The sequence below is a fragment of the Coffea arabica genome, chromosome 3e (assembly GCF_036785885.1).
Source record: "Coffea arabica cultivar ET-39 chromosome 3e, Coffea Arabica ET-39 HiFi, whole genome shotgun sequence".
Taxonomy (NCBI): domain Eukaryota; kingdom Viridiplantae; phylum Streptophyta; class Magnoliopsida; order Gentianales; family Rubiaceae; genus Coffea; species Coffea arabica.
In genome coordinates, this window is record NC_092315.1 from 7,535,942 (window position 1) to 7,549,634 (window position 13,693).

The window sequence follows — 13,693 nt, forward strand, 5'->3', positions numbered from 1 at the left end:
TCAGTGACTGTTGATGTTGGAAACTAAAGAATAATGAAAAAAAACTCTAATACAAAAACGATCTTTGCACTCCTGAATCTTTTAGGAAAATAATAGAAGTAGTTTAGCAATAAAATAACTTGACTTATCAAAAAAAACTTGATTTATATTTTAAGAAAGGAAAGATAAACTACCAAAAAGAATCACGGTAAAGCTTTAGTAATTTATTGCATTGGCGACCATGTAAAGAAGAATAAAGAAAAGGAATTTCTTAGAAAAGACAAAAAGAAAAAGAAAATCAATATTTGCTTTTCAAATAAAAAGTAATATCTTTTTATTCTTCTTTATCCATTTACCAATGCAATGTTTCCCTTAAAGGTTCATTTGTGTTACAACTTGCTTTTTTAAGAATATCTTTCCTTATTCTTCTTTAATTTTTTTAAAAAACTTTCCCAAAGAATGGATCAATGGTCACTAAAATTTTCTAAAGTCTTCTTTAAAACCCTAAAAATGATAATGATGATATGTTCTGATACCCCTGTAACATATAAGATTGGAGTAAATCTTATAAACACTGACATTGTATACACTATCACCGTTTGATTCATGACATGTATGCAAAAGTTGAATTTTATTTTGAGGTTCATTTTTTAGTCATTCAAAACTTTTATTTACATTTTCAAATCACCCAAATGCTTTAAGCTTTTTGGGTTAACGTAATATAATAAGCACCATAAAAGGTAAGGAAGTTATGTGTACAACTTGTGAAATAGCAAAGAATTTGTACCTAACTTCCAATTTGAAATAATTATTTTGAAATTTCACTTATTATATTTGACATGGATTTTGTATCAGTTTATAAGTGTTTCTTTTTTGATGAACATTATAAAGTTTATTAAGAAAAGTTAAGACAAAATCTCAAGACTTGTATCTAATTGTTAGAATTGCTTAAAAACGTTAAAAAAATAAGTACCAACTTTATTTAGTATTTCTGGTTCTATTGTAGATTTTGCTAATACTCACCATGTAAGTGACTTGTTCAAACAATAGAGATTATTCAAATTGTTTTCATTTTTTCGGTATGTTATTTTTTTTTCGATCAATCAACAAAAATTACTGGAATGCATGAAAGGGTTGGAGTAAAACATGGTTGTAGATCGATCTAATGTAACTCATACTTTTGTTTGTAAGCTTTGTTTCAAGGGGGAAAATATTAAATATACCATGTCTTTTGAACTTGAAGGAAATTTGTACGCAGGTATACAATTGGCATACATCCCCGCATTGCATCTCCGCTCTCCCTTTTTCTTTTTTTTTGTTGGTAAAAAAAGTTTGAACGAATTCAATTCCAATTATCACCACGAATCAGAACATGTCTCTGACATCATGGGCGGCATTGCATACCGCTGCTTCCTAATTATAGCTTAATAATACTAAGAAGATTAGTGTTTGACCTGTATAACTACACTGTTACCAAGATTATCATCATGAATAAAAATAACCATCTAATTGAGGTAAAATCTCGACTTAGTTAACTAAAAGGGAATGAACTTTTGAAAATGAAAACAAAATATCGATTGTTGTATTTGTTTTCAGTATAATTAAATACTACTAGTTTGCAGGGATGGTTAGATTGGGTAGTGAGAGAAGAGAGATTACAGACAGAAGTTCTTAAGTTCAAGAACTCTCACTTATAAAAGAAAAATAAAAAATATTACTACTTTGCATTGGCAATATAATCACCCGCGCCTTGCTTGATAATCCTTCTAACATTAGGAAATAATAATCATCCGCCCCTTGCTTGATAATCATTTTAACATTGGGAAACACTTGCTTAACTGCCGTCCATTAGCCAAAGCTATATAACCTTAGCTAACTCCACCAACAATCTTTATTTTGTCGAGTTTCATTCTTGAAGCCGCTGATTTTAGGTTAATTTCTTCTCATATCCAGGTTCCTTGCAGTAAATAACCCACATAGCAGTAACAGGCAAATTATACGGTCATGGCACTTCTCAAGAGACGATGCTTAAACCTTCATATTGAACTTCCTGTCCAAACAATCAAAAACCAGAATCAATTCCCACTTCTCTCCCAAAGCCTTCAGTCACAAACATCAGAACTGATTCTCAAGAAATTCCCTCCTGTCTGATCTTGAGAAACTTCAGGTTCTTGGCTCCGGCAGAGCAGGGATTGTTTACAAAGGCCGTGACAAAAAAACATCAGTGTTCTATGCTTTAAAAGTTGTCGAGGGTTGTCATCCTGATAAAGAGATTGAAATCCGTCGTTCAATCAACTCTCCTTCCACTGTTGGATGCCGTGGCATCTTTGAGGAGACCGTAGGCGAAGCCGGGATTCTTCTGATCTTCCAACCTACCTTTTTCTATTTTTAACCATCTTTTTATCTCACACATATCACATCACAAAAAATACTACAGTAATTATTTCAAATAATATTTCAAATAATACTTATCCAAACAAATGTTTTCTCAAACGTTGCATTCACAGAATGCGTTCTTTGATTTTGCCTTTTTTTCCGAGCATTTGTTCCTTGAAAAATACACTACCTTGTCCATTTCTGTTTGCATTGAATAATCACTATATTAAATATGTGCTTAATTGTATAATTACTAGATTAAATATGTCTTTTGTTGTAAGCAGAACATAAAATTTTTCAATTCTGAGCCCATGATGAATCAAAGATAGAAACTAAGAAGCAGTATATCTTTTTGAATTGAAAAAAATCTTAACTTTGGCTATTTATGGTATGGGACTAGTGCTAATAAAAAGAATCCGTGGGGCACAGTGCAAAAGATACAGGGACTTTAGTGTGATTAAGCCCCTTTATTGAATATGAAGAATAGCAACTCTTTACCCAGCAAAAATAACACTTGCAACTCTGGGTTGAAGTATGAAAAAGGCCATGAGAGTTCTGGCACCAAAAAGTGCTCTTCCCTCCAAAAAGAATAACCCCATTTTTTCTCCACCCCCTAAACCTCACCAATCTTACAGCAAAATCATCCCTCAGAATCCGAATCAAGCTGAAACCCATTTCATAACTCTCATTCATGCCTCCAAAACCATCCTCCAACTCCAACAAATTCATTCCCAACTCATTTTGCAAGCAATGTCTTCCAACAGTAAGATCATCACTCAACTAATTTCTTCCTCCTCTTCACAGAGATCAATTGACTATGCTTTGCACATCTTTAATTCTTTTACTGACCCAAATGTTTATATGTTTAATGCATTAATTAGAGGCCTAACCGAAAATTCTTGGTTTAGGAAAACGTTTGAATTTTTTAAGCTTATGTTAAGGCTTGATGTTAGACCATCTAGGCTGACATTCCCATTTGTGCTGAAATCAGTTGTGGGGTTGGGTGATAAATGGCTTGGTGGGATGGTTCATGGTGGAATCTTGAAGATGGGACTTGAGTTCGATGGTTTTGTGAGAGTTTCTTTGGTTGATATGTATGCGAAAATGGAGTTGTTAAGTCTTGCGTTGCAGTTGTTCGATGAAAGTCCTGAGAGAAATAAGCTTGATAGTGTGCTTCTGTGGAATGTGGTGATCAATGGGTGTTGTAAAAGTGGGATCTTGGAAAAGGCTGTGGAGTTGTTTGAGGCGATGCCAGAGAGAAATTTCGGGTCTTGGAATAGTTTAATTAATGGGCTGATGAGGAATGGCAAGGTGGATAAGGCAGTGGAGCTTTTCGAGGGGATGGTTGAAAAGAATGTGGTTTCTTGGACCACAATGGTTCATGGATTGTCGCTGAATGGGATGCATGAAAAAGCGTTGGAAATGTTCTTCAATATGATCGAGGAGGAGGGTGCGAGGGCCAATGATTTAACACTTGTTTCCGTGCTTTCTGCTTGTGCAAAAACTGGGGCACTTGAGGCTGGGATGAAGATTCATAAGTATATTTTGAGCAACAAGTTTCGGTTCAATGCAGCTGTCGGAACTGCTTTGATAGACATGTATGCCAAATGTGGGCAAATTCAGTCTGCAAGTCAGGTTTTCCGTGACACAAAAGAAAAGGATGTCCGTACTTGGAGCGTGATGATATGGGGTTGGGCAATTCATGGATCTGTTGAGCAAGCTCTGCAATGCTTTGAAAAGATGAAGCTGACAGGTTCAGTGACACTTTTCTTATTGAATTTTGGATCTCGTTAATCCTTTTGACTGTTTTATTTGAGAACTGAAGTGCATATTTTACTCTTTGCAGGGATAGAGCCCGATGAAGTAGCTTTTCTTGCAGTTTTAACTGCTTGTTCACATGCTGGGCTAGTAGATGAAGGGCTTAAGTTCTTTGATAGCATGAAACTTGACTACTCCATTGAGCCTACCATGAAACATTGTGCCGTAATAGTTGATTTATATGGCCGGGCTGGCCAACTCGACGAAGCTTTAAGGTTTATTCAATGCATGGCATTGACTCCGGATTTTGTAATTTGGGGCGCCCTTTTTTCTGCCTGTCGAGCTCATAAAAACATTGAAATGGCAAAATATGTTTCAGAGAAACTCCTGCAGCTTGAGCCAAAACATTCAGGCAGTTATGTATTTATGTCAAACATTTATGCAGGGGTAGGGATATGGGAAGAAGTGGAAAGAGTGAGAACTTCAATGAAAGATAAAGGTGCAGCTAAAGATCCGGGATTGAGTCATGTGGAGGTGCATGGAAAACTACATAGTTTTGTTGCTGGTGATCAAGCTCATATGCACACAAAAGAGATATACTCAAAATTGGAAGAAATGACAAATCGTGCTAGGGAACATGGTTACATTCCAGAGACTGAGTGGGTACTTCACAATATTGAAGAGGAAGAGAAGGAAGACGCATTAGGAACCCATAGTGAGAAGCTGGCACTTGCTTTTGGGCTCATTAGGACGAGTCCTGGGGTGGTGCTTAGGATTGTGAAGAACCTGAGAATATGTGGGGATTGCCATTCTCTGATGAAACATGTCAGTAAATTGAGTCAAAGAGAGATTGTGGTAAGAGATATAAAGCGTTTCCATCACTTCAAGGATGGAATTTGCTCATGCCAAGATTATTGGTAACATGGTAAGAACACAAGAATCGTGCTTCCAGGTGATTCTGTTCATGTAAGAGGCTTTAAATAATCTGTGTGTTTGTTGAAGTTAGTTTATCTCTGTTGTTTCTATTTTTTTTCAATATACTCAGGAATTAACAAGCAATCTAAGGTATAGCTCTGTCATATAGTTTACCTTGAGTTTGTCAATATTACTTTTGCCTTTGTTTTGGCCACTTCCATGAATTCATCTCTTGTACGCATGGATACTTCAAAGAATTTCTTTTGATTTGCCAACTTTCCATTGGTGCAGCTGAGCTATCAGCTGAAAATAAAACAAAAAATTACTAATCACCAAAGTGTAACTGTAATATTGTCTTTCTTAATTAGTTGATAGAGGATGCATGGGTAAAAGTCCCTTTGTGCCCCTTAATCATAGAGAAGGATACATGGTGGCAATGGCTATCTAGGCTGCTAGCTTTATTTTTGCACATGATTAAGTTACAATAATATTTATCAGCTACTTCTAATAATTTAAAGTCTGCATTTGTTGGTGGTAGCATTATAGCATCTAAAATTTAGTTGTGAGTTGCTATTATATGCAATAATGCTGATTACGTAACCCTAGAAGGAGAATCTGTTTTTTGTTTTTAATCTTTTGCTTTTGAATTGAGAAGATTGGTTTGAGAATGTAAAATTTGAAACCAGTTTAATATCTATATTTTTCTTACTTTGAGTAGATTGATCTTCTTGCAGGTGTCGTGATGGCTCCATGGAACTTCTAGTTTCTTGAGAGTGAAATAGGGTTCAAACTAATTTGTTTGGTGCTTTGCATTGGATATGAACTGTTTCAATCATTTATCATGCCTGTGTTGAACAACAGCATTAATACATAATAGAAATCTGTACAGATAGCTGTGGTCCTGAGTGCAACTACAAAGCAACAAAGGTATGCCTTTAGAGTATATTGACATGCTGATATGGCAGAAAAAGAGTTAGGTAGATTCAGTTCAATACAAAGCCAAATACATTTAAAATAAAGTCTAATTAACCAAAAAAAAGGGAAAAAAATTTGCTAATGTTTGTATGAGCTTCATCAGATTGATGACTTGGATCTTCTGCTCAATACTAAGGGATGAGCTAATAACTGGGAAACACTCCATCTCTTATTTAATTCCTTCTGCAAGTACATTGGATTAAGTCTTGAAAACTTTATGATGCATGGTCTAATAAGCTTGGAGGTTCTTCCATGCTTATCTCAGACATGAGGGCTGTTGATTCTGCTTTCTGTCCAGGCTTCAAGTATGGAATATCAAATATACAGCTCCGCTGGCATCAAGCCCAAGCTCCTTACAAGACTGCACAGGGATTGCAACCATAGGGATACGGATCAAACCTTTGTGGGCTGATATAAGCACAAGGACATGCATAAGTTTTGCATGAATCATCTGAGCCAGTAACTTCACTACTAACTACAGTATCTGTAATCTTGCATTCATCTGTTTATCAAGTAGAATGTTTACTGGCTTGATGTCACAATGAACAATTTTTCTTGCATGTAGATGATCAAGTCCAGTGAGTGCTTGGAAAGCTATGCTCCCGATAATGTCTTCAGTGAGTGAACCATTGGTTTTGAAAAGATTATCCAGTGAGCCAGCATCCATGTACTCAAAAAGAATCCCAACCTCACCTATGGTTTCCTCAAAGATGCCCTGGCAACCAACAACAGAAGGAGAGCTGATTGAACGATAGATTTCATATTCTTTATCAGGATGACCACCCGGACGATTTTTAGAGCATAGATTATTGATGTTTGCTTGTCACGTACTTTGTAAATAATACCTGTGCTGCCAAAGCCAAGGACCTGAAGTTTTTCAAAATCAGATTGAAGTGCAATTTCTGGAGAATTGGTTTTGATGTTTGTGGTTAAAGGCTCAGTGAAAAAAGTGGGGATTATTTTCCTTTTTACTGATTGTTTGGTCAGGAAGTTCAATGTGAAGGTATGGGCACTTCTTGAGAAGTGCCATGACTGTTTAAGTTGTATTGTACTGTTACATGCGTTGTTAAACGTTATTTACTGCAAGGAAGCTGGAGACAGGAATAATTTTACCCAAATCGGTGACTTCAAGAGTGAAAGATAACACAGATTGTTGGTGTTATGAGCAGAGATTTGTTGGTTTTTTCTATTTATTTGGTGCTCTAAGTCAACATGATAAGCCAAAAAAAAAAAAAGGATGATGGGTTCGCTGATACGAAGGTATATTTGTCACTTTAGATACGACATTTGTTGAAGCAGAGTGGTTAAAATCTTTACTGTGCCATTAGACACACAGAGAATTAAAACGAGATGGCCTACAACTGCATGACAGCGTAAAGATCTATCGTTTCAATCTCGGGAACAACTAACGGCATGGAAGAACTAAGCAATTGCTACGATAGTTCCACTATGGAGATCAACATTCAAGACAGAATAATATGATTCTGATTTATTAAAAAGCAACCGCCAAAGAGGAAAAACACATGAAAATGGGAGAGAGATTGGCAATCGATGCGATAGGTATTCAAGTGGAGTGTTTAGTGCTTCATCCCTTCAACATTACTAATCGCACTTGATGATGAAGCAGTGCTGTCGCTGCAAAAAAGCAGACGATGAGGAGGCAATCAGTGAGATCGCAGAATAGTCTGCGTCCCTAGTTTCGGGCAATGACCTTATTATTATCAAGCAAACCATGATGATCAAATGGGAGTTCGTCGAAGGTTAGTGTCCCAGCATCTGCTGCTCGTTGCCATTTGCATGGAAGCCTCATGAATCTGAATCATCTGCCAACGCCAACTTGCCAGTAATGCATTAGTCATCTTGGCCATTTAACAAGTATACATGTACCCAAAACCAAGGAATATATAAGTGTGTGCGAGCTTAGCTTACAAGGGCTAGGAATGATAATGAGGAAGTTAATTTATACACAACTATGGATGCAGAATTGAGAATTCTTCTGCATTTGCTGTTGATTGTTAGATGAAGATCCGGTGCGGCTTCTCTTTGCACCTTGTTGGAGAGAAACTGTCATAGATTTGTGGCAAATCTTTGTAGTGATAAAGAAGTGAGAAGAAATGTTTGAAAGGAGCCATGGAAGTGGCCAAAAGTATCTGAATTTTGTTATGCTCGGATTCCATTGTCAATGGGAGAAGAACAAAACTCAAGGAATCAGTATCTTTGTTTTTACTACAGATTTCGGAGTACTTATATCACGAAATCAAGTTATTGGTATGATCTTTGAACATCAAATTCGCATCAAGTTGTTCATTTCTGCAGTAAACTTATCCACAGTTACTGTAAAAAGCCTGATTATAACAAGATCAGCGACCAGTATGGTATAAATGGCAATATGGTACAGTAGTGTCTATGAATTACATACGATTTTTTTTTTTTTTTTACGTACAATTGTATATACGCTAACAAGCACAAAAAAAAAAAAGCATTGTAAAAAAATCCACTATATTCTCTTAACTGTTGTTCAGCAAATCCAATTAGAATCACAAGAAATACTCAATCAAAACCATGATTTCATTTGTTTTTTTCCTTTTTTTTAATTTCATTTGTTTCCCTCCTCTTCTTCCTATGAACTATGATTCTAGTTGCACTCCCGCCCCCCATAAAGAATTTGATACTCAATTTTACCACCTAGTTCATGTTTAAGATAAAATTACCTTTTATATTTTACTTATTATCATTTTATTTCTTTTTCCTTTTATTTCTACTCTCTCTCTCTCTAAGCACTTCATTCACTTTTTCCAATTCTCTCTTTCACTAATAAGAAAAATAGCATTCTTAATAATTTTATTAATCAGAAACTGAAAGTTTTACACATGTGTCTAAATAGTTTTAATTTCAATTATATATGTTCTGTAATACAAACAACATATATCTTATTGTGGTACTAAAAGTTTCAGCGGACAGCAAAATGGCAACAGTACTTGAAGACATCTCTCAGTTACAGAGATTGTTTTGCATGTGCTCTTTTGGTTTGTATAGGGAAGAAAATATGATAGTTAGTAAAAAAATGAGTGCTGATGCTTTAAGCATTATTGTGGATGAGGAGCGACAATTTCCTCAGTGTCTTTGAACACTAGCTGTAGAGTTTCGATCGAACCGTTGCTCGTACATGTAATTTTTTTACCATTAAAGCAATGAAATCATCTTATCGTTTCGACAAAAAAAAAAAAAAAAGGTACTAAAAGTTTCAGTTTTCTTAGTCTCGTCCTTTTATTTTGTCCAATTCTCTATCACAAACTCTGATGCTAATATTATTGTAGGTTGCAATTAATTGTTGCTTACAAAGCATACATAATCTGGAAATTATAAATAATGAGATAAAATTATATTTACAAATAAAGCAAAAAAAATTGAAAAATAAAATCTACGGTTTCACAAGCTTCATCAGGTCAATGACTTAGACCTTCCACTCAATACAAAGGGATGACCCAACAACTGGGAAACACTCCACCTCTTATCCAATTCCTTCTGCAAGCAACATTGGATGAAGCCTTGAAAACTTTCTGATGCAAGATCTGGTAATCTTGGAGGTTCTTCCATGCATATTTCAAACATGAGAGCCGTTGATTCTGCTTTCTCTCCAGGCTTCAGGTATGGATAATGTCCAATATACAACTCCATTAAGGTCAAACCCAAGCTCCATACATCACCCGCAAAGGGATTGCAACCATAGGTATGGGGATCAAATCTTTCCGGGCTCATGTAAGCACAGGTACCTGCGTAGGTTTTGCATGAATCTTCTGAACCAGTAACCTTACAACTAACTCCAAAGTCTGCAATCTTCACATTCATCTGCTTATCAACTAAAAGGTTTGCTGGTTTGATGTCACAATGAACGATTTTTCTTGCATGCAGATAATCAAGTCCAGTGAGTACTTGGAAAGCTATGATGGCGACAGTTTTTTCAGGGAACGAACCCTTGGTTTTCACAAGATTATCAAGCGAGCCGCCATCCATATACTCCAGAAGAATCCCTAATTCACCTATGCTCTCCTCGAAAATGCCGCGGCATCCTACAATTGAAGGAGAGTTCATTGAACGAAGGATTTCAATCTCTTTATCTGCAGGATGACATCCCCGGAAAACTTTTAAAGCGTACAACATTGATGTTTGCTTGTCACGTACTTTGTAAACAATTCCTTCACTACCAGAGCCAAGAACCTGAAGTTTCTCAAGATCGGACTGGCAAGCAACTTCTTGAGAATCAACTCTGATGTTTGTGATTGAAGGTTTAGTAAAAGAAGTGTTAAATATTTTCTGGTTTTCGATTGTTTCGTCTGAAAGTTCGATTTGAAGGATTAGGGGTTTCTTGAGAAGTGCCATGGCTATTTGTGTTGTACTGTTTTTTGTGTGTTATCTACTGCATGGAAGCTGGAGATAAGAAGAAATTAACCTAAATCAGACGCTTGAAGATAAAAAACTCAACGACAAAGATTGTTGGCACATTAAGTTATATATAACTTAGGCTAAATCACATAATTATATCAGCAAGGCTATTTCCAAATTTTGATCGGATTATCAAACGGGGCGGGGCGGAAAAGACGTTCTTGTTTTAATATAGAGCGAAAGTTACTTGTGGAAGAGTTAATCTCATACTCTGGGGGTCATCAGTCTCTTGGCTAACAAGGACAAGGATTTTTCCACCACTGGCCTGGTGATAGATGATATTAGGCATGCTATCGAACTTTCTCATGTTGCTACCCTCAAAGGAAAAAAAAAAAAAATTTCTCATGTTGCTAATCTCAAATGGGTTCCAAGGGAATCCATTCTCATTATAATTTCCCTCCAGATTTTGTAAAGCAATTGGTGTTCAACAACTCCTAGCAATTTTAGTGATAAAATTTCTTCTTATTTATCTTAAAAAGTCTCATATGCTAACGATTGCTCTTTACTTTGAGAGTAGATTGACTTGCTTAAATTATGATAAATAATTTCTAAATTTTGTTTTCTCTATGAGAATATGATTACATCATATTCTAGAACAATAAAATTGTTGTTAAAAAAATTTTGGAGTTATCCATAGACAAACCAATCGGACTAACTAGTTCGTATCTAACATGAAATTAGTTGGACTTACATTGACATTGATCACAGGAGCATTAAGGGTCAATTACCGTTTACTCTCTTGTGGTTTAGCTTTATACCACATAATCCATTATGATTTAAAAATCTATACATAATCCCTTTCTTTACCATACAACTCATTATGATTTAAAAATATATACATAATCCCTTTTCCAATAAAACTAGCCACCAATATAAAAAAAGTCAAACAAGAGTTTTTATACATAATCCCCTTTCATCACTTTTTTTTTTGGTTTTCTTTCTCTTTTTTTTTTATCTTTAGGGAAGAGTAGATGATATTAAAAAACTGGAGAAATTTCTAATATTATGATGATTTTTAAAAAAATTCTACAAAGGGGATATTTTTTGTATGGGATTCTGTAAAAGGGGTGTTCGCATTTATCAAATGCGAGTTCCTTGAGCTCGCATTTACCAAATGTGAACTCTCCCTGAATTTTCCAACAAACAAATACAAAAAAAAAAAAAAAAAAAAGAGGTCGAAAATGCGAGGTATATGACCTCGCATTTCTTAAATGCGAGGTAAGGTCTTCATCAAGCGAGTGATACACGCCTGCTTCGAGTTATCAGAGAAATGAGGACGAAATTGTTGATAACAACGAAGGCCCAAAATGGCTCTCTCTACTCGTAATCATATCTGGGGTTACACTCTGTGTCTGGGGTTATCCTGCATTTTTGTGCTCAAGCAAATTGTATTTCAATATAATAGAGTTTACAAACACTAGACGGCAACCCAACTTCCAAACCTTGAATATGAATAGCTCTGGAAGCATCATTTCTTCCAGCCACATTCTGCCTGCCTGCCAGTCAACCGTTGCTGGAGATTTCATCCGAAATTCAGCTAGATCCCCAAGGATAGATTCTCAAGGTGTCCGAATTAGGCTAGCTCAATATCAAAAGCAGCAAATACAAGAAGGCACAGGCTGTCAATGTCCCAAATTTAGAGCTCTGTTAGTTCCAGTGGAAGATGAGATCAATGAATTACCTCAGCAATGGCGGACAACTGAGATGCTTGGACTGGTGTCTACCTCAGCAAAAGAGAAGAGAAAGTGACCGCCAATTTCTGCAGGCTACGAAACATATTTGAATTGGGTTTCAGATTGAGTACCTCGCATTCGAAAAATGCGAGATACTCACCTCGCATTCCAAATCTGCGAGTTTTCTGTTGCCTTTTTTACTTTTTTCCAAAGCATTTCTCATTTTTTCTGGAACACTAACCTCGCATTTGTGAAATGCGATGTCTATGAACTCGCATTTGTAGAACTAAGTTCAAAAATTGACCCCCTTGTAGAATAATTTTTTTTTCCATCACAATTTTAGAATTTTCTCTAAAAAACTGTACTTTATGCTATTAAATTGTAATAAATCTTAATTTGTCCTAAATACAAAAAAGAAGAAAGGAAAATAAAAAATAGATAAATAAGAAATAAAATTTAAGAAGCATATTTAAAATAAGAAATAGACAAAAAAAAACTGATATTTTGATTTGGTATTTTCTATTTCTCATTTATCAAATTTTTATTTTCCTTTTTTCTTTTTTGTAATTGGGGCAAATTAAGATTTATTACGATTTAGTAGGTTAAAATACTTTTTTTAAAAAAAAAATCATCTCTTCTCTTCACATAAGGGAGAAAGAGAGGGCTAATGCACCTCTTGAATCATTTTTTTTTTTGGTTGATATAACCCTGCAAAAAGTGAATTAAACGGATTTCTCAAATATTACACGATTAGAACCCATAGATAAAACATGAGAACCTTAATTCATCCAAGACTGCCCTGCGAAATTTGAAGATTTTGAGTACCTTTTGCTATTCTGCTCTATGATCTTTTACTTGCAGCCATGCGTGAGAAAACGAAATACCCTATTGTTTTGCTCTTGGTGGAACGGTGGAATATCATGTAAACAACTAACCTTTACGAGTCCATGCTCCACCCATTAGGGATTTGTTGGAATAATGCAATTTCTGCAGCAACTTTCTAACTTTAGAATAGGTCAATTTATTTTTCTTTTAATGTAAGGATCAATGGTGATTCTCCACCTAGTCCCCTAATAACTCGAATCCGTGGCCTATTGATTACAGGTGAAGTGTCTTGCCAACTAAGTTATGTTTTATTGTCAAATAATAATAAGTTAAGTTCTTAGTTAGTTGTAAGGAGTTTTCCACGTTTAGTGTCTTTTAACTAGTTCAACTATTTTAAATTACGCTTATTTGTTGAGATTTATTAGGAGATTTGTTAGTAACAAATATATTAATTTGTTTATTGTATACTCTATAAATAGAGAGGTCATGAATAAAGAGCTTAAGCTTATTTTCCAATCCTCAACACAAGTTTTAGTTTTTTTTTTTTTTCAACACCAAGTATTGTTTAGTAGATTATGCTCTAATTCCAACAAAGTTATATCAAGAGCCTATGTCTTAAGGGCTTTCTCCTTTTTGTTAAGGGTGTGTGTAATTGGTGAAGATCCTTTATCAATTCAAAACCATGATAGGAAAGAACTTTTTGTTCTAACTTTCTAATTTTTAGTGGTAAAAACTATCAAATTTGGGCT

The 13,693-nt window shown here is 35.3% G+C and overlaps 2 protein-coding genes across 8 annotated transcripts; one reads left to right on the forward strand and one right to left on the reverse strand.

Moving 5' to 3' along the window:
• Positions 1 to 2,753: 2,753 nt before the first annotated feature.
• On the forward strand, positions 2,754 to 7,121 carry LOC113736320 (pentatricopeptide repeat-containing protein At1g04840-like). 7 transcript variants are annotated; one of them, XM_072084627.1, is made up of 4 exons: positions 2,754 to 4,108; positions 4,202 to 5,955; positions 6,302 to 6,462; positions 6,569 to 7,121. In XM_072084627.1, exons 1-2 carry the CDS (start codon positions 2,890 to 2,892, stop codon positions 5,032 to 5,034), a joined length of 2,052 nt encoding a protein of 683 aa, XP_071940728.1. In that variant the 5' UTR covers positions 2,754 to 2,889; the 3' UTR covers positions 5,035 to 5,955; positions 6,302 to 6,462; positions 6,569 to 7,121. The 7 variants fall into 7 exon arrangements, with proteins under 7 accessions (XP_071940728.1, XP_071940729.1, XP_071940730.1 ...); XM_072084628.1 differs by having other exon boundaries at positions 4,202 to 5,079; positions 5,763 to 6,462; XM_072084629.1 differs by having other exon boundaries at positions 4,202 to 5,038; positions 5,747 to 6,462.
• On the reverse strand, positions 6,219 to 10,383 carry LOC113737258 (mitogen-activated protein kinase kinase 9-like). Its single transcript, XM_027264510.2, has 4 exons — positions 9,464 to 10,383; positions 6,849 to 6,870; positions 6,530 to 6,718; positions 6,219 to 6,335 (listed from the first exon to the last, which is right to left on the reverse strand). The coding sequence occupies exons 1-4, from the start codon at positions 10,381 to 10,383 to the stop codon at positions 6,219 to 6,221; spliced, it is 1,248 nt and encodes a 415-aa protein (XP_027120311.2).
• Positions 10,384 to 13,693: the final 3,310 nt, after the last annotated feature.

Coding starts and splice junctions, on each gene's coding strand:
- LOC113737258 (XM_027264510.2), bottom strand. CDS start 10,383: ATGGCACTTCTCAAGAAACCCCTAATCCTTCAAATCGAACTTTCAGAC. Junction 6,871..9,463: donor CCCTTTGTATTGAGTGGAAG/GTCTAAGTCATT, acceptor GAAAAACTTCAG/GTCCTTGGCTTTGGCAGCAC. Junction 6,336..6,529: donor TTCATTGTGACATCAAGCCA/GTAAACATTCTA, acceptor GCTTGATGCCAG/CGGAGCTGTATATTTGATAT.
- LOC113736320 (XM_072084626.1), top strand. CDS start 2,890: ATGAAAAAGGCCATGAGAGTTCTGGCACCAAAAAGTGCTCTTCCCTCC. Junction 4,109..4,201: donor TGAAAAGATGAAGCTGACAG/GTTCAGTGACAC, acceptor TACTCTTTGCAG/GGATAGAGCCCGATGAAGTA.